The 23,095-nt window shown below is 40.0% G+C and overlaps 1 protein-coding gene across 1 annotated transcript in view; it reads left to right on the forward strand.

The window, feature by feature from the left end:
* Positions 1–23,095, forward strand: part of sorl1 (sortilin-related receptor, L(DLR class) A repeats containing) — a 74,284-nt gene that overhangs the window by 18,403 nt on the left and 32,786 nt on the right. Inside the window, exons 4-6 of the mRNA XM_023428486.2 lie at positions 1,245–1,406; positions 1,977–2,044; positions 9,082–9,262. Coding sequence (XP_023284254.2) covers positions 1,245–1,406; positions 1,977–2,044; positions 9,082–9,262 — 411 coding nt within the window. The remainder of the gene's footprint in view (positions 1–1,244; positions 1,407–1,976; positions 2,045–9,081; positions 9,263–23,095) is intronic.

A 23,095-nucleotide genomic window follows, 5' to 3' on the forward strand; every position in this document is an offset into this window, starting at 1 on the left:
GCATCACTACCTGAATTTGCATGTTGCAGGTTGACTTCCGTTCAAACGGCATTCAAACATGATCAGATATAGTACAATCTGAGTCACATAATGGAGGAGGGGCCAAGTCATTTAACATTTTATACACAAAACAGAATATATTAGAATATAACATGATGTTTCTCCAGTGTCCTGCAGTGATGATGGTGAATCAGCTTTTTACGTAGAGTCTGTTTAATACCACATTTAAGTCACACGTCAAAGAATCATAGCATGCAGAAACATCTTTCTAATTTTTTTATAATTTATCTATAATTTGCCAAGTTGTATTTGATGGTTTTACCTCTTTTGTTTTAAATTAATGTTCAGATCCTTTATTGCACCAATTTTTATTTAAGTTCAGGTAATCGTGTAATCGATCTTTGTATCCTTAAAGAATGTCAACATTAGGGGGATGTGCACATTACTTTATTTTGCAAGTGCATCCTGGGACATTCTTGTGGAATAGATAAAATAACCGGGGGCCTAACACAGATCCCTGAGGTACACCCTTTGTAACTTCATGTTGCTGGATTAGAGCATCATTAACTTTGACTCATTGTGGGTTATTAGACATAAGACATACATACTCCAGATAAAAAGATAAAAAGAACTTAGCTTAGGTTTTGAAGCTACACATTTATAACAAAAAGCTTGAGCTGTAAAGTGGAGTTGAGTTGCATTATGGGTAATGTAGAATCCAGTGTTTTTGCAGGTTAACCCACACCAGGGACTAAAAGTCAGGATATCTCAGCCTCTGCTGCTTTGCTGTAGCACGTCTTGAAAGATTATTAAATGCAGCGTTTTACTATAACGTCAGTAATGTTTCCTGGATAACAGATTACCACAACCCCCCATATTGGATATTATTCTTCTTTATTTCATCCTTCTTTATTTCTCCTGTGAGTTCATCCTGATCCTGCCTTTCGTCAGTGAAGCTGTACTGTACCTGCTCACACACAACTGAGGGTTTACAGTGACACAGCACATTAAAGCGAGCTGAGAAAAGTGGGATTAGCGCAGTACAATAACATAATCAAACTCCGTAATGAGGCTGGGGAATACATCTGACGGAGCATCTCAATGCTTTTCCTTTCCAAGAATATTTTTTCTTAGGACTTGTCAAATTAGTTTAGAGATTACATCATATTTCGGTTTCATATATTGCCTCCAGGATAAAGCCTCACATCTCGTTGTGTTGTTTTTCTTTTCCTCTTCTTCTTCAGTACCTTTTCGTAGACTCCACCAACAACTACCTGTGGAACACCTTTGACTTCTGTAAGAGCGTCCAGGGCTTCTCCCTGCCCTTCAAACCCACAGACCTGCTGCTGCACAGCAGGAGATCCAACCTGGTGCTGGGCTACGACAGCTCCCACCCAAACAAGCAGGTACCGATCTTTGTTTTAAGGTCAGATATCATGCGAGAATGACATTCAGTATAAATCTGATTTGAAAATATTAATTTGACAGCTCGAGCTGCTTCAGAGCTGTGCTGCCGTTTTGCTTTACAGGCAGCAGTCGGTCGAAGTTCGACCACAACTGTAAACGTAACATAAAATTGTCTATGACGGAATAAGTTCATTCATTTTCCTTTTTTTCTCATTTGCACCAGGTTAAGACGTTTTCTGCTTCTCTCCAGCTGCTGTTACATTTTAAAGCGCTTGTCAGATTAACTGCTTCAGGTGTTGTTATGGTAACAAAGAGACGAAACTGTTGGTTACTTTTGCACGTGAGCTTTTTCAGTTTCATTGTCTCCAGTTCGGAGCTAAATGTCTCTCCTCAGTGTTCTTGTCACATGTGAAAGAGCCAAAGCAAAGGAATGAGCTTGACCTACATTTTACATTGCACCACCCCTCCTCCTCCTCTTCCTCCTCCTCCTCCTCCTCCTTCTCCTCTCCCTGTCTCCCTCCTCCTCCTCCCTCTCCTTACACCCTCTCTCTCCCCTCCCTCCTCTGTAGCTGTGGAAATCGGACGACTTTGGGGAGACATGGGTGTTGATCCAAGAGCATGTGAAGACCTACTTTTGGTAAGACAACCACTGAACACACGAGCTTCAGGAGGTGATACTGTGGCACGTTATTACTGCACAGTAACTGTATGAGGTTAAGAGAAAAGCAATGAGCTGGTTAAAGGAGATTCATTTCTACAGTAATTCAGCAGGCACAGCTGACCATCGTAAAAGTCTCAAATATTTAGACTTTTTTGCACCAGAAAATCAAATTTCAACCATTTCTAAGCTTCAGTTCAAAGGACAAACATTTGAAAAATTTTCCAGATAATTGAAAAAAGAGCCAGAGATTACTGGTTGATATTATGTGTCTTTTATATATTAATGATATTTAAAAGATTAAAATAATTATGTTGATAATACACATATGATAAAATCATTATGGCAGATCTTTTATTAATAATAATTATAATAATAATAATAATAATGATGATACAAGAAATGCAGCACAACCTGCTTTACAACAAAGAAATGACATGAATCAAGTGCTTCAGCTGTGAGCTGGTCATTCTGGTTTTTCCTCTTTACCCTGGCGTTTGATCAGACGACTTTTCCCGTTTCATGTGAAGGCAGCGCTGGTCAGTTCCTGTTTACGGTGGTTACAGACTGTGTTTGTCTTTCAGGAAGGACAAGTGAACGCTTCATTATTCACTGCAAAGAGAAACCCGGTTTTAAATGTGACGCCATGAAATTTGCAGGTTTAAATGAGGAAGTAGATGTTGAACCTTATCGTCACATCATCTTCACTGATGTAACTATATTATTCTGAGTGATATAATTTGCATGGCAGGTTTATTTATACAGCACTATTCAAAGTGCTTTACAGAGGCATGGAAATACATTAAAATAGAACATTAAAATGACATTAAAATGTTTTTAAAAGAAGTGTTTTAGTGATAAAAGACATTAGAAACAAGCAAATGCAAACATGGCACAAGATGAAAAAGATGTTACGTATGTAATTTATTAGTGAGCTGCAGTAAACGCTGATATTTCTTAAGCCTCGATTTGAATAAACTAAAAGCTGCTTCAGGCTCGGCTCTGAGTAAACCTGTCCGGATGACCTGCAGCCTGGGGGGGGGTTGCACAAAACACCTTAAGTTTTCTACTTAAGTATGTCACTTAAGGGTTAATTTCTCCTTAGCTGAGGGAGTAATCTCTTAAAAAGTTTCCTTAGTTAAAGGAAAAAGTTAAGGTGTTTGCACAGTCCTTTTTGGATGCAAAGGTCTTTTGTGCAACAGTTAAACTGACTTGAATCCTTAAGTATAAGACGAAGACAAGGAGAAAAACTTAAATACTGAAGTTAACATCTTAAGGAAACTTTTGTGCAACTGTATTAATTTAAAGAAACCTTAGCTCAGACTTTAAGGATTTGTAGTGTTGTCATTATATCTATTTTTTTGATATCAGAGTTGATGATATTGTGACAGTTATTTCATTATGTTTTGTAATAGTGCTGTTTCAGGTGAGAACCAGGGGAAAACATTTTGTTTTTACTGTTTCCGCCCTGATGAAGACCCGGTGAGGTCAAAAAACAAGTCGTGTGTTTTAGCCAAAATTCCCCCTAAATGAACTGAATGAAAGCTTTGATCTCCTCCTGAAGAGACCCTGAGGAGTTTCTTTTTTATTTTGTCTTTATTTGTGTCTGAATTACATCCTTTATTCAGTTTGTGCAGAGATCCCTCCTGGGTTCATGACAAAATACAGTTGGATTCATCTAGGACTGAACATGTGTTGCGTTTAAAATAGTGTACATGTGTAAACTTGTCACAGTGACCTTGCAGCTTCAAGTCGTAGCTTCAGTTGCGTTTGAATTATTTACTTTTTTACAAAACACAACACGAGTCACTGCAGTCGAATGCAGATCTTCAGCTCTCCGTGGGACTCTGGGAAAATTAACCTGCTGTGAATCAAAATAGTTGATTCAATAGTCATTTTCAGTTTGCTATAGCTAAAGCTAGCTGAGGAGTAGAAGCAGTCATTTGAGCTGTACAACTGCAAACAGTCAGACAATGAAATCAGTGATTGCACGTCCCTCTGTTCCTGCCAAAAGCTTCAGCAATCTGAGTCTGTTACTTTAAATTTAAATGAAAGCAGTCGGGTACAAGGCAGTGATTCAGACTCAGGGAAAACAAGGGCTGAGGGAAAATGGGGACGCAGACCTGAACAGCACCATCACACCGCTCTGATGGCTGCCTGTTGATAAATGAGTATTCAGATGAATAAACGTCTCCCACCTCCTCGTCTTTTAGACGGATCACGTGGAGCCGCAGGTCGCCCTCACTGCTGCTCCTCGCCGAAGCCTCATCACTTTTTGTCACTGATAACAAGATAACACTCATGTACCTGGACACACCTAGATCTTTTTCACTGTGTTGTAGAATTGAAGGGCACCTGATTAGTTGTGTTGATATCTGACAGTCGGCACTTCCTGCTTTGAAAAAAACAAAGCAGAACAAAATGTATTCAGGACTGAAACTCAGATTCAGATATCTCCAAGTGTGTTTGGTATTAGTATAAAGTATTAATCGTATTTACTGTAGCAAATAGAAGAAATTAGAACATGCTAAATATTCACATACATTCATGACGTTTAATTGAAATTCGACGATCGTAGATAACGGTGATGCTGTGCGCTGACTTTGTAAAATGCAACTGCCTTACTGTAGTGTTAGCTTGTCACATTAGCTTGTTACGTTAGCTGATTACATTAGCGTGTTATGTTAGCTTGTTGTACTAGCTTGTCACATTAACTTGTCATTAACGTCATTAACTTGTTACGGTAGCTTGTTATATTAGCTTGTTATATAAATTTGTTAGAATAGCTTGTTATGTTAGCTAGTTATTTTAGCTTGTTACCTTATCTCGTTATATTACCTTGTCAGATTTGCTTGTTATGTTAGCTTGTTATATATATTTGTAATTTTATCTTATTATGTTGTCAGATTAGCTTGTTATGTTAGCTTGTTATGTTGTCAGATTAGCTTGTTACATTATCTTGTCAGATTATCTTCTTATGGTAGCTTGTTATAGTAGTTAGAAACATTAGCTTGTCATATTAGCTATATTAGATTGTCAGATTAGCTACTTGAGCTGGTTGTATTTGCTTGTCACATTAGCTTGTTATATTAGCTTGTCCAGTTATCTTGTTATATTAGCTTGTTATAGTTGTTTGTCACATTAGCTTGTCAAATTAGCTATATTAGATTGTCAGATTAGCTACTTGAGCTGGTTGTATTTGATTGTCACATTAGCTTGTTATATTAGCTTGTCCAGTTATCTTGTTACGTTAGCTTGTTATAGTTGTTTGTCACATTAGCTTGTCAAATTAGCTATATTAGATTGTCAGATTAGCTACTTGGGCTGGTTGTATTTGCTTGTCACATTAGCTTGTTATACTAGCTAGGCAGCAGAGATGTGAACCAAACTTTGTTGGTTTTTTGTTTCAGATTAATACAAATAAATTACATGTTAAATCAAATTTGTCTAGTATGTTGTTTTGAAAAAATGACAGGCCTGTTCACTGCAGAGTTGCATATTATTAAGTATAAATATTTAATTTGGCATAAAATGTTGTCAACCTCAGATTTGATGGCTTATTTCATTAGATGTTTTTGTGTCACAGTATGAGACGTTACAAATGTTCGGCCTGAAAAAAAGCAGATTTATTGGCTCTTGGCAGTTCAGTGTAAAAAAAAAAAAAAAAGGTGGTATTTTCCTACAGAGTGTTTTCGGGAAAGCCCTAATTGAATGACAAACAAGACTGGCAGAAAAATGAGAAAGTGCCAAAACAGTGGAGGAGGGGTGTTTAGGAAGCGTTTAAAAGGCGGGGGGGGGGTGAATTCAAAGGAAGGGACAGAGACGGACTGCGAATAGCCCTCCGTGCACTCTCAGCTCAGACAGCGTCCATCAGCTGAACAGGGGCCTTTGAAAGAAAGCCACAGAGGCAGAGCCGAGCCAAGACACTGCTCCCTCTGTTCGGCTCTCGAGACTCCAGAGGAAAACACTCCGATTCGGACGGCAGACGATAAGATGCAGTGAACCTCCTTCATTCATTCTGTGCGCCACAGATTCTGAACAACCTCGGTCATAAATAGTTTGACCACGCTGTTTTGTCAGGGGTTGTATTTTTGGTTCGATCATGCTGATAGTCCGTATTTGCTGCTGACATTTATTATCTAGAAGAGGAAAAAAAAAGGCCGTATCTATAGAAAAGACAAAAATGACAAGGATTCTTTGTCAGTGTGAAAAGCTTCTGAAACAGTCAGTGATTTTCGGTGGTGTGGCCGTTTCCCAAGGCTGAATTCAGTACATGTTTTTGAGACTGACACCTCTGAAGATGTTCTCCAACACCTCCTAAAGGAAAACGCACCGGGTAGCAACATAGGGTGGATCAGATTTAATAGATATTTTTGTCATCTGTGCGCAGTTTAGAGTCTCAAGTTCACATTATATTCATGTCTGGGGACTGTGGGAAGAAAACACAGCACCCCGAGGAAAATGACACGACTCCAAGGCGTCAGAGTGTCAGTCAGTTTGTCACTCCATCAGGAGGTGGGGAAATGGCGCTGTATTAAAAATGCACGACAGACTGCGCTGGTAGGAGCCGAGGGGGGAAAGAAAATATGTGAACTTTGCAACAATTTGCACCTTTTAACGAATAGCAAGTGGAGCCATTGTAGGTTTTTTTAGCTGTGTCATCATCCAGCGCCGGCGACAGCCAGAGCCGGAGCCATGTTGTTTTCAGGTTGCCCGTCCCATTCTCGTGAACGCCATATCTCAGTTACGCCTTGACGGAATTTCTTTAAATTTGGTAAAAACGTTCACCTGGACTCGAGGAAGAACTGATTAGATTTTGGTGACTAAGTGTTAAAGGTCAAGGCGATCTCACAGAACATGATTTTGTCCTTGTGAACGTGATATCTCCGTAACGCCTTGAGGGAACAAGGATGAAATGATTAGATTAAGGTGATCAAAGGTCAAAGGTCAAGGTCAGTGTGACCTCACACAACAATTATTACAAAATTTCACACAAATGGTTCATATTTTATCTGACTGCGGATAAAGTGGCGGAGGCAGACAACTTAGTATTTCTCTGTTGTAGCGTAAACTGCTCAACAAAGGAGGAGTGGTCTGCCGTGGAGATCCCGACGAGCCGGATCCGGATATATAATAGATCGGTATCTGCAAAAAAACCTGAGATCAAAACCTGATCCTTTCTCTACTGTCCTCCACTGTGTTTTATCCAGCTCAGCCTGCTGGTGTTGCAGCGCTGCTCAGCCTACAGTACGAGCTCTCTGCTGCATATGTGAGTGAAAATTGGAGCATGCGAATGTGAAAAATGCACCAGAGACCGACTCTGTTCTGACACCACGGGCTGGCTAAATCCTCTAAGCTCCAGCAGGAACAAATCTGTTATCTCTCCTTTGTCATTAGCAGAGGACGGCGTGCAAAACATAAAACTAAAAGCTTCTCAGTTTTGACCCTCGCTTTCATCGGTTTAAAGGACGGACACACATGTCTCCAGAGGCAGGACGTATTAGCTGATGCTAATAAGACATTTTGTTTCAGTGCAGCAGATACTGTAATATGTAATCATCATTTAAATAAGCATCAGAAATGTCCAGTATTAAAGTTCCTCTCCACACGTTTTAAACTCTGTAAAGATCATCTGCCGTGATTAATATTTTGTTTGTCATCTCCTCTCACTTCCTCATTGAGAAATCTTGATCAGGCCTTATGCCCCGCCCACCACCACCTGCTGGCTCCAGGTGGACAGGTGAAAGAGCAGAGAGTATGAAGATGAGTAGAGGAGGAAACATCAGAGAGACTCAGCCTCATGTTTGAGCCTCAGTCAGACCCAGACTCAGAGGAGGAGTCTGAGACCAGAACCAGAGACTAGCAGACGGGTCAGAACCGTTAGCTCGTTAGCATCTCTTATTTGTTTATGTTGTTTGTTAGCTCGTAGCTGGCAGTGGCTGACACAGTGTTAGCGGTTGTGCTAATGCTAACTCTCTCTGTACTGACAAGGTTTCAGGTTTATTTAGCCCCGCCCCCTGTCCCTACCAGTTGACAGGATTGGTTGCTGAGGTTTGTGGCGTATGAAACCCTCAATCTGTGTTTATGAGACTGTGATTGGTTCACTGCAGGTCAAGGTGGAAACACTCAGTCATGGTGCTGATGATTATTTCACTCATCATATGTCTTGTATTATATAAAAACATCATATGGATATGTTGATTTTCGTTGGAGGGCTCTTTAAAGAACTTGGACTGGGATCAGACAGACTTCATCAGGACATCTCTAGTACTTGTCGTCTCATTAGCAACCAAGCTAACTTGGAAGGTCAGAGAGCTATTGTGATGTAGCGTGTTCCCAGCTTGTAAGAGTATTAACTGTTAGCTTACTAGCGATGTTCGCATCACTGAGTCAGCGAGCATCCAGCACTGCATCATTTCTAAAGATACATTTTTACATTTTACACCTCACAAATCTTGGGAATATCATGTAGATATTTTGAATCTAGATTAAAATATATTATAAATATAGTCAAAATAATATTTTGATACATTATCAAATGTTAAAATTAATTTTCAATGCAATGTTTATGTTTACATCAGTGAAAACAAAAACAAAAAGGTCATTCTTTAACTAGTTTGGTTGGAATCTATTTAAACAGCAGCATTTTGGAGATGAGACATCTGATGTTCAGGCCCATGAAGAGGATTTAGGAAAGGATTCCCCCCTTTGATGTTGAGAGGGAGGTTTTGGTGCGTGGCTCGGGTGGAGGAGGGGGTGTTGAAATTTTTATGTGGGCCTACTGGCGCTCCATTAAGTAACCACTAAAAATACTGTATTAAGAAGGAAGTAAATGGATTTCAGTGTAAATGTGCAAGAAAAAAAAAACTGGTCATGTTTTGGCTTCTGTAAAAACTGTGTGTTTGTTTTCTCAAGAACAACTGGTTAAAATATTGGATCTGTTGTCCTCCCTCCCTCACCTGCTCTTGCTTCTTCGACCCCTCTTCCCTCCTGCTCTCCTCTCCCTCCATCTTTAGGGGTGTGGAACCCTACGACCCCCCCACCACAGTGCTGGTCCAGAGACACGAGCCCCAGGGAGTCTCCACTATTCTCAGCAGCACCGACTTCTTCCAGAGTGAACAGAACCGCAGAGTGATCCTGGAGCAGGTGGACAGCTTCCAGCTCCGGGACAAGTACATGTTCGGCACCACCTCACGGGTAAGAGAGAGAGAAAGAGAGAGGGAGAGAGAGAGACGGCAGGAAAACTTCTGAAGGAAAAAGTGGTAGTTTAATATCTCATATATCTGTTTATATCTGTGACACGACACTTTTATTTTAATTAAAGTTAGTTGGCCGTGTGCCAGAGAGAAAATTCAGCCCTCAGACTTTTTGGCACCGTTTTCTGGCATTAAAAAATATTTGACCTGATCATGATGATGACTTTTATTACAAGTTAAAATTATGCCGATATGATTAATTGCTAAGTCAATTAACTCTTGACAGTTTTGATAACTAATAAATCAGATAATTAGTAACTTAAAATAAGTAAAAAAATTTTCAGTTGTGGACTGGAGGACATTTTTAAGACACAACCACGTGACCCCTAGCCTGTCTCTGATTATCTGTGCCTTCAATGTAGATCTAGAGTCTGGATGTGGTTAGCCTAGCTTAGCATAAAGAGTGGAAACAGGGAAATACCTAGCCTTTAAAAAGATAATCCTATCATCTCTTTTAATGCAGAGAAATTAAAACGGTACACAAACAGAAAAGTAGAAACGACAATTAGCCGCTAGCTGTTTCCCCCTGCCTCTAGTCTGTATGCTAAGCTAGGCTAATCACACCACAGCTTTAGCTCTATAGTAAATGTACAGACAGGACAGTGGTATCAAGTGCAGTTTTCCTAAATGTGTGTGTGTGTGTGTGTGTTTTTTTTTTTTAAATGCCATAAAATATGCAGTTAAAATCCAACATCCAGCTCAGGAACCCTGTAAATTTAAGTTATTCTTTAATTAGCATCATGAATTATGCACCTGCTGAAAAAGCTTGGTCCAAAATGATTATTTCATTCCCTCTTTATTAAGTGAATGCATGAAAATAAAATGTGCCCATTTCGAACGTGTCCCTAAACTGAACTCGACCTATTCAGACGCCGTATTTAAATGTGAACTGATGACATTACTTTTAGATTCCTGTTTTGAAGCTGAAAAACCTCCCTGTTGTTTGCCTTGAGAGCAGCTGGCACGGTTGAATAACATTCACTGTTATTGTTGGAAACTACTTGTTCAAGTGGGGCCTTGAGTCCTTGTCAAAGCTTCTGAGTAAAAGCAAAAGAAACCAAAAAAAAACTGGACTGTGAAATAAAAGAGCTTCAAAGTAATGATTTTAGGAGTGGGAGTAAATTAAAAAGACAAAGCATGTTCTGTTTTTTATTTTCTTTGTTTAGTCACCCCTGGTTTCCCTGGTAGTGTTGCAAGGTTTTCTGCAGTTATAGATAGATATCCTTCCTCATTTAAAACTCTTTAAACTCCCCGGCACCAGTACTCAGAAACGTAATTAACATTTTAAAGAAGTATGTTCCTGCTGTTCCCACTGTGCATCTGCATTTTAAAAAGCCCACATTGTATCACAGGCAGAGTAAAGCGATGTAGTGAGCAGCCACTTCCCCACTTCAGCGTAATCTGCTGAGTCTGAGAGATGTTAGATCAATATTTGGCCGGCGGTAACGTGAAGCGCTGCATGTTTGTCATTGTTTGTGGTCAATGTTTGTGTAGCAGGAGCCTCGTTTAGGCAGCAGACAAACAGACAGCGGAGCAGATGGTGGAAATGATTTGGATCTCACCTCCTCCCTTGTTTCACAGGCAGCCTTGGACAGATTTGCTTCCCTCTGCGTCGCGCGCGTGTCGGCCCTCGCTGTCGGTTTGACGGCGGCCTGTAGCGGCGGATAGCTTAGAAGCAGCTGATTGTAAAGCGAGGTCGGCTGTGAGGGATTTGTCTGATCTCATAATTAGCATCAGATGGTTGGTGATATTAACTTAATGCATCCAGCTGCACCTCGAATCAGCAAGGAAATCAAAGGGTGGCATGAGCTACCGCTGCAGTGATTAAGTGACTATTTGCATACTGCTTACACGCTTTAAGTCACGGATTTCTACCCAACTCTGCTTCAGCTGGAGATTGATTTCTATACATTTTAATTCCCAGTGGAGTACTACACTAAATACACAGTGATCTGAATGAATACCTTCACCGCAGCTTTGTTTCTATCTGCTGCACTGTGTGCAGGTGACACTGATTGAGAGGGAAATTGATCCATTTTTAGATAATGTAAATGTGTTGTCGTACAAATGCATGATGCATGTGGTGCAGTTTCCAGTGTGCACAGCGAGCAGGCGGTGTGAAGCGCTATAGATCCTAACAGCATAGAACAGCCTTAAAAATTCCCAGTGGTTAAAGTGGTCAGAACTAATGAGTGCTGCTCATTATGTTGTCTAATAAGACGCAGAGGTTAACCTCACACAGCCTAAAATGTAAGTGTGGTTTTGTTTACCACTCAGTGAGGCAAGATGTTGGGAAAGCAGGAGCTGAGCCACACAATGATTCGCTTAAACAACAACAACACCACCCGTTACTGCCATCTTCCTCCACCCAGTTATTCTCTATTTATAAATCATGAATCAGCATTTCACAAAATTAAACTTCTATACCAGTTGATTTTTTATCTTTCTGCTGTTCAAAAGGAGCAGCAGACAGATGAGTGTTTCAGTTAATAAACAATCTGGAGTTAGACTTCCAGCCTGATCGACAGCGGGTAATAAATACTTCACGCCAGAATCTTTCACTTACACTTTAAACACATCACACTGTTGCCCCAGTTTAAAACAGGACTCAAAACGTACTTGCAGAACGCAGCTTTTAATTCTTGATTTCAATGCTTTTATCTTCGGCTTCTACTTTTTGGTTTTATTTTCTTTTGTGCTTTATGGCTGCACAGTTAATTGACTTATAATCATAATGGCATTATGGCCAAGAACATGTTTGTTTGATACAAGTCCCAAATTAAATAAATATTATTATCAATATCTTAGTCACTTTTGAGTTCACCGGAAGATTCAGTGCTGATCAGCTCCTCGTTCTGTCAGTTTGTGTAAAACTAAACACAACTAGGACAGAAAGCTTTAATTGTCAGACATGTCTAATTAGCAGAGTGTCATTATTACAATAAGAGCACAGCTACATGAGAGTCACCACCACAGATGCAGGTTCACGCGATCAGATGTAGCTGCTGCAACAGTAAAAGGGAAGTGCGTTATCTCTAGTGGGTTTTTTATCTGATTGTTGTGCATCGTCTTAAGCAACGAATATTTCACAACAGGATTGTTGCACAGTCAATAAACCTTTTCTGGTTTGGCTGTTTTGAGCTGGTTCAATTGTCATGAGAAAAAAAGTGTTGAACTCCTGTAAACTGTCTGAACTTTGTTTGTTAAAGATGTAATTTTTTTCTCTATGGACGCCTTCGTACTCGTTCGGTATGGGGGCCCAAAAGTGACATGAGAAATAAATTAATATAAGGGTAAATAAATTGTTCTGATTAATTTAAAATAAAAACATTTCAATTCAGGCAAATAAGAATAAATGTGCTGTTTATTTATTTATTTCACATATATTTATTTCTTCTGTTATGATAATAAGGGAGGCTGTCGCGTACCTACGCCACGGTAACATTTAGTTCTCACTGACTGACAGATATAGTGTGTTAGAATGATTGCACTGCCCTCACCACATTAGTGTTGATTGCACAATAAACAATATTAGCAGAATACTAAACGACTTGATTAATCAGGCCACGCCCCATGAAATTGGGCAATTGATCTAGCAAGAAATAATTGTAGAGATAAATCAATTTGGAAATAAGTAAATAAAATAAGTAATTTATTTATTCATGCTGAAATACAATAATGTGGAAATACTGTGATATGAAAATAAATTGATTGATAATTTAATTATTTATTTAGTCTTGTCAGGACACAAACAATGTATTTATTTTTTATTACTCATCGTTGTTTATTAATTAATTTATTTCCTGTGTCACTTTTTGGCCCCGTATTCGTCATTAATCTGCAGCTGAAACAGCCTCCAACACATGCTCTTATTTTCTCTGAGTTGTGTTTGTTAAAAACTACAGAGCTCAGTGGTTTTAGGTAATTATACCCATTTATTATGTCTTCATTAAGAATGTATGGGTTTGGGGCTCGCTGCCTTGGATGTGGTAGGTAAGTCAGAAAGTACTGAGGTGGTCTCACAGAGCCTGGTCCCAGACTTTGAAGTGATGCGGTGTTGTAACCATTGACAACCATTTCAGCTAGTTAGAGAACCAGTTGACCAATCAGATCTCTGTTGGTGGGATTGAGGGGAGCTACATCTTTTGGTGACGTAGCTAGTCGGCTACCTAGCCACATCCATGAGTAATAGTGACAGTAAAACGATGACGGGCGTAATCCCATTCTAATAGGATTAGAATAATGGAATTAAAAAAAGATAATTAAAGAGCCATAAAATGGAGAGTTTTACCCAACAATAGGGATCCTGAAGAATAGAGTCCTAATCAGACTCAAAGACCCCAGCCTTCGGTCCCATCGATGAGACCAGGGGTAGATAACTGGCTTAGCTGATGTAATGGGGGTGTTGATAAAACCCATCCCTTCTCCTCCCAGTTATCTGTTAGTCATGTATTCCCTCTCATTTAGATCACAGCTCCTCTCCAAAGAAGGTCCGGGAGAGGCAGAGAGAAAAACAGGAAGTGCAGACTGAAGGAGTGATCAAAGTGCATCATACTCTCTAGTAGCTTCTCATGCTTTTGATGATTTTCAGTTCCTTAGAACAATTTAGTGGATGCCTCAGACTTCTGAACGTTCCTGACAGTGCTGCTGCTCAATAGAGACACAAGTTGTATTATCCCCCCCCCCAAACTTTTTCTTCCCTCTGTTTTGCCTCTCAGGCTACATACATGGTGCCTTCCTTGGACTTTACACACTCGGAGAGGAAGATCTGCAGATGCTTAAAACATATCGTGTTAAAAGACACTAAAATTGATCAGTAATCAATCAGTGAAGTACATTTATTTTTTCTTAAAGGTGCAAATACATTATCACCATGATTAAACCTACAATAGTAGGTCCCAGTAGGGGGCAGCACAACAAGGTGTAAAGTACAGACATAAGAACTTTTAAAGATGGTTCGTGTTGTGTTTCTGGAACCTCGCGAGGCAGCTGCATTTCTTGCAATTGAGAATCCATCTTGTCTCCGAGCCGAACCACAACGGTTTGGACCAACCGGCGTCCTATGAGGGAGGAAGTACTGGCAGCTGCAGAGAAGCATCTGTGACTTTTATGCGCAAATTTTCCTTACAAAGATAATTGTCCACCGACTTGCTAACTAGCTTTCACACCTGCTTGGACTGAGGTTTGTTGTTGAGTTGTGTTTCCTCTTTGTTGTTCTCATATGATGGACAGATGGTTCATCCAATCACCTGCCAAGTGTTTTTTGAAAGTGCCTGCAGTTTTCCAACAGTTTCAATACAATGATGCATGTTTTAGCTCTGTTTTGGTCTTCACAAACTCCTGAGGAAAATATCTTGAACTTTAGATTTTAATGCTGTGTGCTCTGTAGCTAACTGCTAACTGTGTCTGCCTGCTGTTTGAGGCTGGGTAGATAGTGCATGGTGGGTTTATGAGAGGCGTTTTAACTGAACACTGCTGATAAGAATGTATTAAAACAATGCACAGCTGTTGAGGGCTGTAAAACCCTAACAATGAGCTGTACAATGCAAACAAAAAAAAAAAAAACTCTGTACAGCTTAAGTGTCGGTGATACTTCTCAGTGGGTTCATCTTAATGAGCAGCACCTTTCACATCACACTGAATAGTAATTTAATTTATTGTTCATCACGGTAAACACTTACTGTTACTTTCTACCTTGATGTAACTGTATATAAAAGCTGGAACTAGCATTCACATAGTTCAGTCTCAGTTATTTCTACTTGTTTGAAGAAGCCCTGACTTCATGCATCTTCCCACTTCTGATCTCAAACCTCCACCCTTGGGAGGTACAGAAATATCAGAGGCTGGAGATGAAGTGTGCCAGTTGCTGCATGTACATTTCTGGCTTCTTAGCATTAGGTAACTCCTTGAAACTCATCTTATCCCTGTATGAACAATTTCTGTCTGAGAAACCCAGTTATTGGTGCAGTAAAAGACATATCTCCAAACAATTTAGTCTTAAAGGTCCCATCCAGTGTAAAGGTCTCTGTCCATGTGTAGTGTGATTATAGATCAGGTCTAGCTTCTATATTAATACTGTGAAAGTATCAAAGCCTCAGTCCACAGAGAAATGCACACAGCCTGTATTCAGAAACTGAGCCTTAAAACCAGCCGTCAGGACTTCTGGAACTTTGTGATGTCACAACAAAGCAGTCACCAAGCCCCGCCCACCTGGACCCACCATCCAATTTTGCAGGATTTGGTTTCTCTGAGTGTTTTACCTTAAATCTGCTATATTTTTTTTATTGCATCACTCAGAAAACAGAGGGGCCAATCAGAAGAGAGGCTCAGAGCCTCCTCTCTTCTGATTGGCTCACCGACCTGTTGTTACTAGAGCTCCAGAGAGAAGCCTGAGAGAGGAGATGTAAAACTACACTGAGATAGTTTCTGGTTCTTAAAACCACAAATATATCTTCTTATGGATCAAACACTTCAAATAAAACTGTGGAAAAATATAAAATATGGACCTTTAAAACCCCTTAAAACTTTGTTTCTCTATAACATTAAATATTTATGACTGAATAAGCAGGAAAAATAAGGTAAGGAAAAATTTTAGTAGATATTATTTATTAAAAGTTTAACTCAAACATTCAGCCAGTCTTTTTTGGATGTGATCATGCAATATGTGATTGGCATTTACCTGGCAACATAAACAAACAACCACACAACTGTCAATACATTAAGATTACAGCGTTGCTAAACTCTTGATTGGTGCTACAGAAGTGACATCACCTGTTTCTAAACAGATGCTGATCCACTTAAAGGCAGTGAAAAGATCTTAGAGAGAAAAAAATAAAAACAAACAAATCAACACTGTTCTCGCTGTGGTAGGAAAAACCCACAAACTTAATACAAAACCAAATATATAAGCACCTTAGATCCCGAACAGAGAGACTGTGTATGAAAGAAGGACATGTCGGCTTTAGCCCGTCTGAATAACAGCATTGTTGGTGCATTTGGCCAGCGGGCCATGAATATGCACCAGATGATCCCTGAGATATAGGCTGGTACTCAAAGGCCGGATGAGATTCATTCTACATCAGTTGGGTGAAACAAGCAGGAGCCACTTTGCCTCGCAGCTTTGACTTGTGACATTTCCAGGTTGTTTCGGTGTCGGCGCTGGCACCTTTTTGTTATGATAAAATGTCAGCCTTAGATAAAGAGAGAGGCAACAGTGAACACGTGCTCTTCCTCTGGGTTATTCGTTAACAAATGTCACATTGTTCCTGTTTGCTGTGTGGGAAAGTGGAGCTTTCCCTCTGTGGCTTTGTGGCTTACAGGGAAATATCAAGGATGTATTTGAGTGTTAGTGGAGAGAGGTTTATTTGAACCCTGGAAAACGTGACTCGGCACAAATACTGGTGATTGTTTGAGAAACTGGTGCTTTGCAAGGGTCGTATCAGCGTGTACAAGGGTTTGACCGTGAGAGGGGGACTGCTACTGCAAGGTGAGGGTCATGAGATGCGTGGAGACCATAGACGGTAAATAAAGATGGACGCAGCTTCTGTGACGTCACCCATAGGTTTGGCTTGGCCTTGTCTGACCCCGCCTCTAACTCCCAAAATGGGCAAAGAGGTGGAGCCGAGACTCCTGTGCGTGTCGGTTTGTGTCACCGACCTGTCACTCAAAGAGGCCACGCCCTCAATTATGCAGAACTTTAAGCTGTTATCAAATATAAACAGGCGTCATGAAGGAGGAATTAGCTTTAGAGGCCAAAACAGTTTCTGTACCAGGCTGTAAACATGTTTAATTCTGCTGTAAAGTCGGACATTTTAACATGGGAGTCTATGGGGACTGACTCACTGTCGGAGCCAGACTCTAGTGGCCAATCAACAAGCCCACTTGCAATACCGTTGTGACCCAGCATGGAGAACTATTAGATAACAGCAACAGGGAGCAAATGATGTGATCTCATGTGATCTGAAACATGGACTGGTGTGCAAAAACTCTGGGAAGTTGGAAACCAGAATCTCGCCAGAAGTCTGGTTTGTTGGCTTTAGATGGCAAACTTTGCCTTTATTGTGAAAGCTATGCCTTTCAGTTTCCTGCTTCCACTTCTTCTCTGAATTTCCTTTTGTTAAAATATCTCCCTTATGATTTCAATATCCCCTTCCAACTCACTTTGAAAAATTTGTGCAAGGACACTGCTGAGAGCCCTTCACAATAGAAACAGGAAATGACACTGAACTGTTGCCAAGGACCTGCCCGATCAAACAAAAGAAGCGATGACCCACCTTTTCTGTGAATCTGTGATTTGTTTTCGCTCAGGTGTTGTTGTTTTTCTGAAATATTGTTGTGTTTTGACCCTCAGGGCCACCGTAGATGAGCCTTTGTTTTCCCCAGAGACTCTTTAGCTCAAACTTTCCTTTTTGGATCATTTAAATGGTCAGAAACAGTTAATGAAAGTCTGATAAACAAAGAAGACATCGACGTTAGGTAGCTGAATGTACTGTAGCGTTTCCCCCTGTCTGCTTCAAGTTTTATGACAGTAATCCATTTATGTCTTTAGGAATTTGATAAAACATATAAGTCTCCCCCTTTTATTTGCCCCGGGGGTTTTTCCTCAGCATCCCGAGCACACAGCAGGTTTCCACGATGTTCACTTTCTACGATTGCTACTGCCGTTAACCCGGCAGTAGCAATGCTCCGGCTGCTCCTGACAATATGGCTGCATTTTGATTTGGACTGATGAATGTCAGGGTTGTGTGATGTCAAAATGATCGTAGTCGTGTGTGTTTGCCACCTGAACCACGTCTGGATTCAGACGGATCACGAGCTCAGTGTACTGCAGCTCTCTTACGGCCGCCGCTGGAGTCCTGTCTGTGGTTTCAGTGGAAAAATATACCATCACTTACATGTGAAAATACATAGTAGACGTTCTCCTGTCCAACTTTCCCTCTCGACTCACGAAGTAAACTGAGCTGAAAACCCTGACTGAGTTACTGTATATACACCAAAGAAGTACAGCAACTTATATGTTTTATTGTTTAATATATTATAAACCTTTCTAATCACAGTCTTTCTCCCCTTTTATCTTTTTATCCGTCTGTGCTTTGCCTCCATTTATCCCTCTCTCTCTCCACTCCTTCCATTTGTCTCAGTTTAGATGCTGCTTTGCTTTCACATCACACCACACAGTCGATGTGGGCACTACACCAGATAAATCAATAGACTGAATGGAAAAGGCTGACATGCTCTGCTGGAGACTGGGGATGCTCAGGCACTCAAGGATGGTCACAAATCCTTCCAAGACACACACACACACACACACACACACACACACACACACACACGAACAAGCCGAACTGTCGGACTGAAACAAGGTTTTTGTTTTTTTTTGTTTTTAAATCTTCCTTCACTGTGTTGGAGTGGAAGTTGCTGATGGCTGATGTTGTGACTTTCAGTAACTTAATATTGTAGATTTTAAAGCAAAAACTTGCTTCCCCAGAATTGTAGTCCTGTCTCTGACTCCAAAACAGAAACCATTAGCCACAACTGACCAACATAATAATACAGCTTTACACATTTTATAATAATAATAATAGTCATGATATAATACTCTTCTATAGATGCCTACTCTGCACCATATCCATCATTCTGTGCTTTTTGGTCGGTTGGGTTTTGATAGTTGGTTCTAATTCGGGGCTTTGCTAAGCTGTCGGTGCTATCAAATGTCTGATTAATTTGGTGCTTCAAGGCAGATTTCCTTTAGCTTTAGACGGAGCTAGGCTAACAGTTTCCCCCCGCTTCCAGTCTTTATGCTAAGCTAACCTGACCATCTCCTCCTGCTAGTTCAGTGTTTAACTGACAAATTTGAGCGTGGTATCGATCTTCTTGTCTAACTGTTGGCAAGAAAATGCATAATTAATAATAAATATTTGAATTGTACATTTAATTTCAGCTCGTGTCACTTTCAGGTTGTGCACATTAATTATGATACCAATAAAAACTCTAGTGTTTTGGTCTTTTCTACCGCTAAAAGGCAGATAATGGATAAAAAAACTGAATGTTAAGTTACTCACACATATTTAAAGCTAAATCAAATCAGATTCAACGAAGGAATCAGAAGGATTTGGATTTGATAAAATGCTATTAAACCCCAACCCTATCTCTCCCAGAGGCTCACACTCTGAATGGCTGATATGCGATTATAAAAGATGTCTAGAAATGACCATTTATATTCCTCTAACTAGCACATTTATCTCCTTCTAACATGCCAGACAAAATGAATAGTGGATGTGCGGCTCTGCTCTCTGAATTCCAGTCTGACTTCTTTGTTCAAAACCAATTTATAGCTTTCTAAAGCTGGCCTCCTGCTCTCTCCTCGCGCCTGATCTTTCTCTCGTTAGCTTCATGATGGCTGTTTTTCTGCCTCCCTCTCTGTCTCTGTCTCTTTCTTTTTCTTTTTTTTTTTTCAATCTCTCTCTCTCTCTGTCTTTCTCTCTTTCTGGAGGGTGCTGCTGGTGAAGGCTCGAACAGGGTGGTCCAAGCTAATTCAGAGTAAAATAATGAAGCTGCTCGGCTCTGTGTAAGTTTGAACTGAGCCCAATCACAAAATAAATTTACAGCTGGGAGCGGGAGTGAGATGGAAATGGAGGTCAGAGTGGAGTCTCAGGGTTTATTCACAGACTCTCTTGCTCTAACTATAGATAAGAAGAAAATGTGGAGGTAAAATAGTATTTAATATGGCTTTAATTTGGGGTGAAACTGTCAGTGGCATAAAAACAATTCCCAAAATTTGAGCCGTCTTGACCCAGAAATCCCTTAACGTGATGTCAATGAAGTGCACACGCCTCTGAACTGAATTTGTTCTCTGTGGATGATAAAGGCTCAGGGGGGGAAACAAGTCAGCAGCCATCATCATTCATCGTCTGTTTTTGAGGAAACAATTTTATATTTTGGGCCTGAGGTCTTGATTCATCCTCCCTCTGTGTAGAAAGATTTCCAGAACAGAAATGGTTCAGAAACACTTTCTGATTATACACAGTAAAGTTAAAGATCACAGAACAATCCTTCACTTCATTCTAATACATTTCTTACCGAAATATGCTGGAAATTTGTTTGTATATTGAGAATTAACTTCTTAATTTATTTCAGATCTACTCAGGTAAGCTGTTTATATGAAAAAATATGTTGAAGCCTCAATATGGGGCTAAATTACTTTCTTTTAAATGGTTCTTTTCCAACTAGATTTTAAAATAAAATATTGACATTATAATAGACGAGGCTGTTTTTCAGCTTAAAAATGCTTTATGTAAGTTTTTGCTATCGCTACATAAGCCAATGTTTATGGGGTCATAGGAGTGCCATAAAGAAGAATAACTGTAAGAAAAATAAGAAAATAAATGTGGAAATGTAAACAGGAGTAAATAAAATAATAAATAAGATAAAAATGCTTTTTATCTGTTGCTTTTGTTGACAAAAACCCTTAATTTATTCCTCATTATATTTTCATTTTTCATTTTTTTATTTACTAATTACCCCCTTATATGTATTCCTGTTTATATTTCCACATTTATTTTCTTATTCTTTATCTTATTCCAATTTATTATTTTTGATGGCACTCCGATGACTCCATACATGTTAGCATTAGCAGCTGTTTACCAACCAGGAACTGTTGCAGGTTCAGCATCAAATCGTCAGAAACAACAGTGTTAATCTTTGCTTTGCTTTAATTTATTTTGTTCACTCCTGTTCTTCTACTGAAGTTAGCATGCTAACCAGCTAGCCCCGCCCCGGGCTGTCTATTTAGAAGCGGCACAACGTCACATTAATGTGGCGTATGTATCACTCCACCACAGTAAATTTATCCTGTCGTCATCACTGTGTGTTCGGATGGAGGGAAGTTCACTCTCATATAAAAGACTGAGTCACCTCTCCAAAAATCTGGAGTATTTCCCCAGCAGTCTGTTTCTGCCTCTCTCACACACACACACACACACACACACACACACACACACACACCAGCCACAGAAATGAGATATGCTCAAGTCCTCCTCTCAGTCTGCTCTGTATGCTTGTAATTCATGAAAGATCAGAGCTTGGCGTCGGCTCCTTCCAGCTGCCAATTTCCTACTGTATTTGTAATGACAACGAGTCGTGCATTTTGAGTTTATCTCTCTCTCTCTCTCTCTCTCTCTCACACACACACACATGTTTCTGAACCCCACTGGGAGTCTTTTCAAGTCTAGACATTTAATGTTTTCCCAACTGTTGAGCGCTGCACTGCTGGGATATTGAGACAGAAAAACATCATCAGGACACGGATAACAAAAGCCTCTTCCCCTTATCCACAACCTCCCAGCTCCAGTCCAGCTTTAAAGTGCATGTGACGTGACTGTGTCTTCTGTCAAAGAGACAATCTGGTTAAAGGTCCCATGTAGTCTAAAGGTCTCTGTCCATGTGTAGTGTGATTATAGATCAGGTCTAGCTTCTATATTAATACTGTGAAAGTATCAAAGCCTCAGTCCACAGAGAAATGCACACAGCCTGTATTCAGAAACTGAGCCTTAAAACCAGCCGTCAGGACTTCCTGTAACTTTGTGATGTCACAACAAAGCAGCTCTCATCCACGCCCCGCCCACCTGGACCCACCATCCAACCTTGCAGGATTTGGTTTCTCTGAGTGTTTTACCTGAAATCTGATATATTTTTTTATTGCATCACTCAGAAAACAGTCAGCCAATCAGAAGAGAGGCTCAGAGCTTCCTCTCTTCTGATTGGCTCACCGACCTGTTGTTACTAGAGCCACAGAGAGAAGCCTGAGAGAGGAGATGTAAAACTACACTGAGATGGTTTTTGGTTCTTAAAACCACAAATATATCTTCTTATGGATCAACACTTCAAATAAAACTGTGGAAAAATATAAAATACGGACCTTTAAAACCCCTTAAAACTTTGTTTCTCTATAACATTAAATATTTATGACTGAATAAGCAAGAAAAATAAGGTAAGGAAAAACTTTAGTACATATTATTTATTAAAAGTTTAACTCAAACATTCAGCCAGTCTTTTTTGGATGTGATCATGCAATATGTGATTGGCATTTACCTGGCAACATAAACAAACAACCACACAACTGTCAATACATTAAGATTACAGCGTTGCTAAACTCTTGATTGGTGCTACAGAAGTGACATCACCTGTTTCTAAACAGATGCTGATCCACTTAAAGGCAGTGAAAAGATCTTAGAGAGAAAAAAATAAAAACAAACAAATCAACACTGTTCTCGCTGTGGTAGGAAAAACCCACAAACTTAATACAAAACCAAATATATAAGCACCTTAGATCCCGAACAGAGAGACTGTGTATGAAAGAAGGACATGTCGGCTTTAGCCCGTCTGAATAACAGCATTGTTGGTGCATTTGGCCAGCGGGCCATGAATATGCACCAGATGATCCCTGAGATATAGGCTGGTACTCAAAGGCCGGATGAGATTCATTCTACATCAGTTGGGTGAAACAAGCAGGAGCCACTTTGCCTCGCAGCTTTGACTTGTGACATTTCCAGGTTGTTTCGGTGTCGGCGCTGGCACCTTTTTGTTATGATAAAATGTCAGCCTTAGATAAAGAGAGAGGCAACAGTGAACACGTGCTCTTCCTCTGGGTTATTCGTTAACAAATGTCACATTGTTCCTGTTTGCTGTGTGGGAAAGTGGAGCTTTCCCTCTGTGGCTTTGTGGCTTACAGGGAAATATCAAGGATGTATTTGAGTGTTAGTGGAGAGAGGTTTAT

The sequence above is a fragment of the Seriola lalandi genome, unplaced genomic scaffold (genome assembly GCF_002814215.2).
Source record: "Seriola lalandi dorsalis isolate HSWRI2012SDOR001 ecotype SW California unplaced genomic scaffold, Sedor1 jcf7180002054875, whole genome shotgun sequence".
Taxonomy (NCBI): Eukaryota; Metazoa; Chordata; class Actinopteri; order Carangiformes; family Carangidae; genus Seriola; species Seriola lalandi.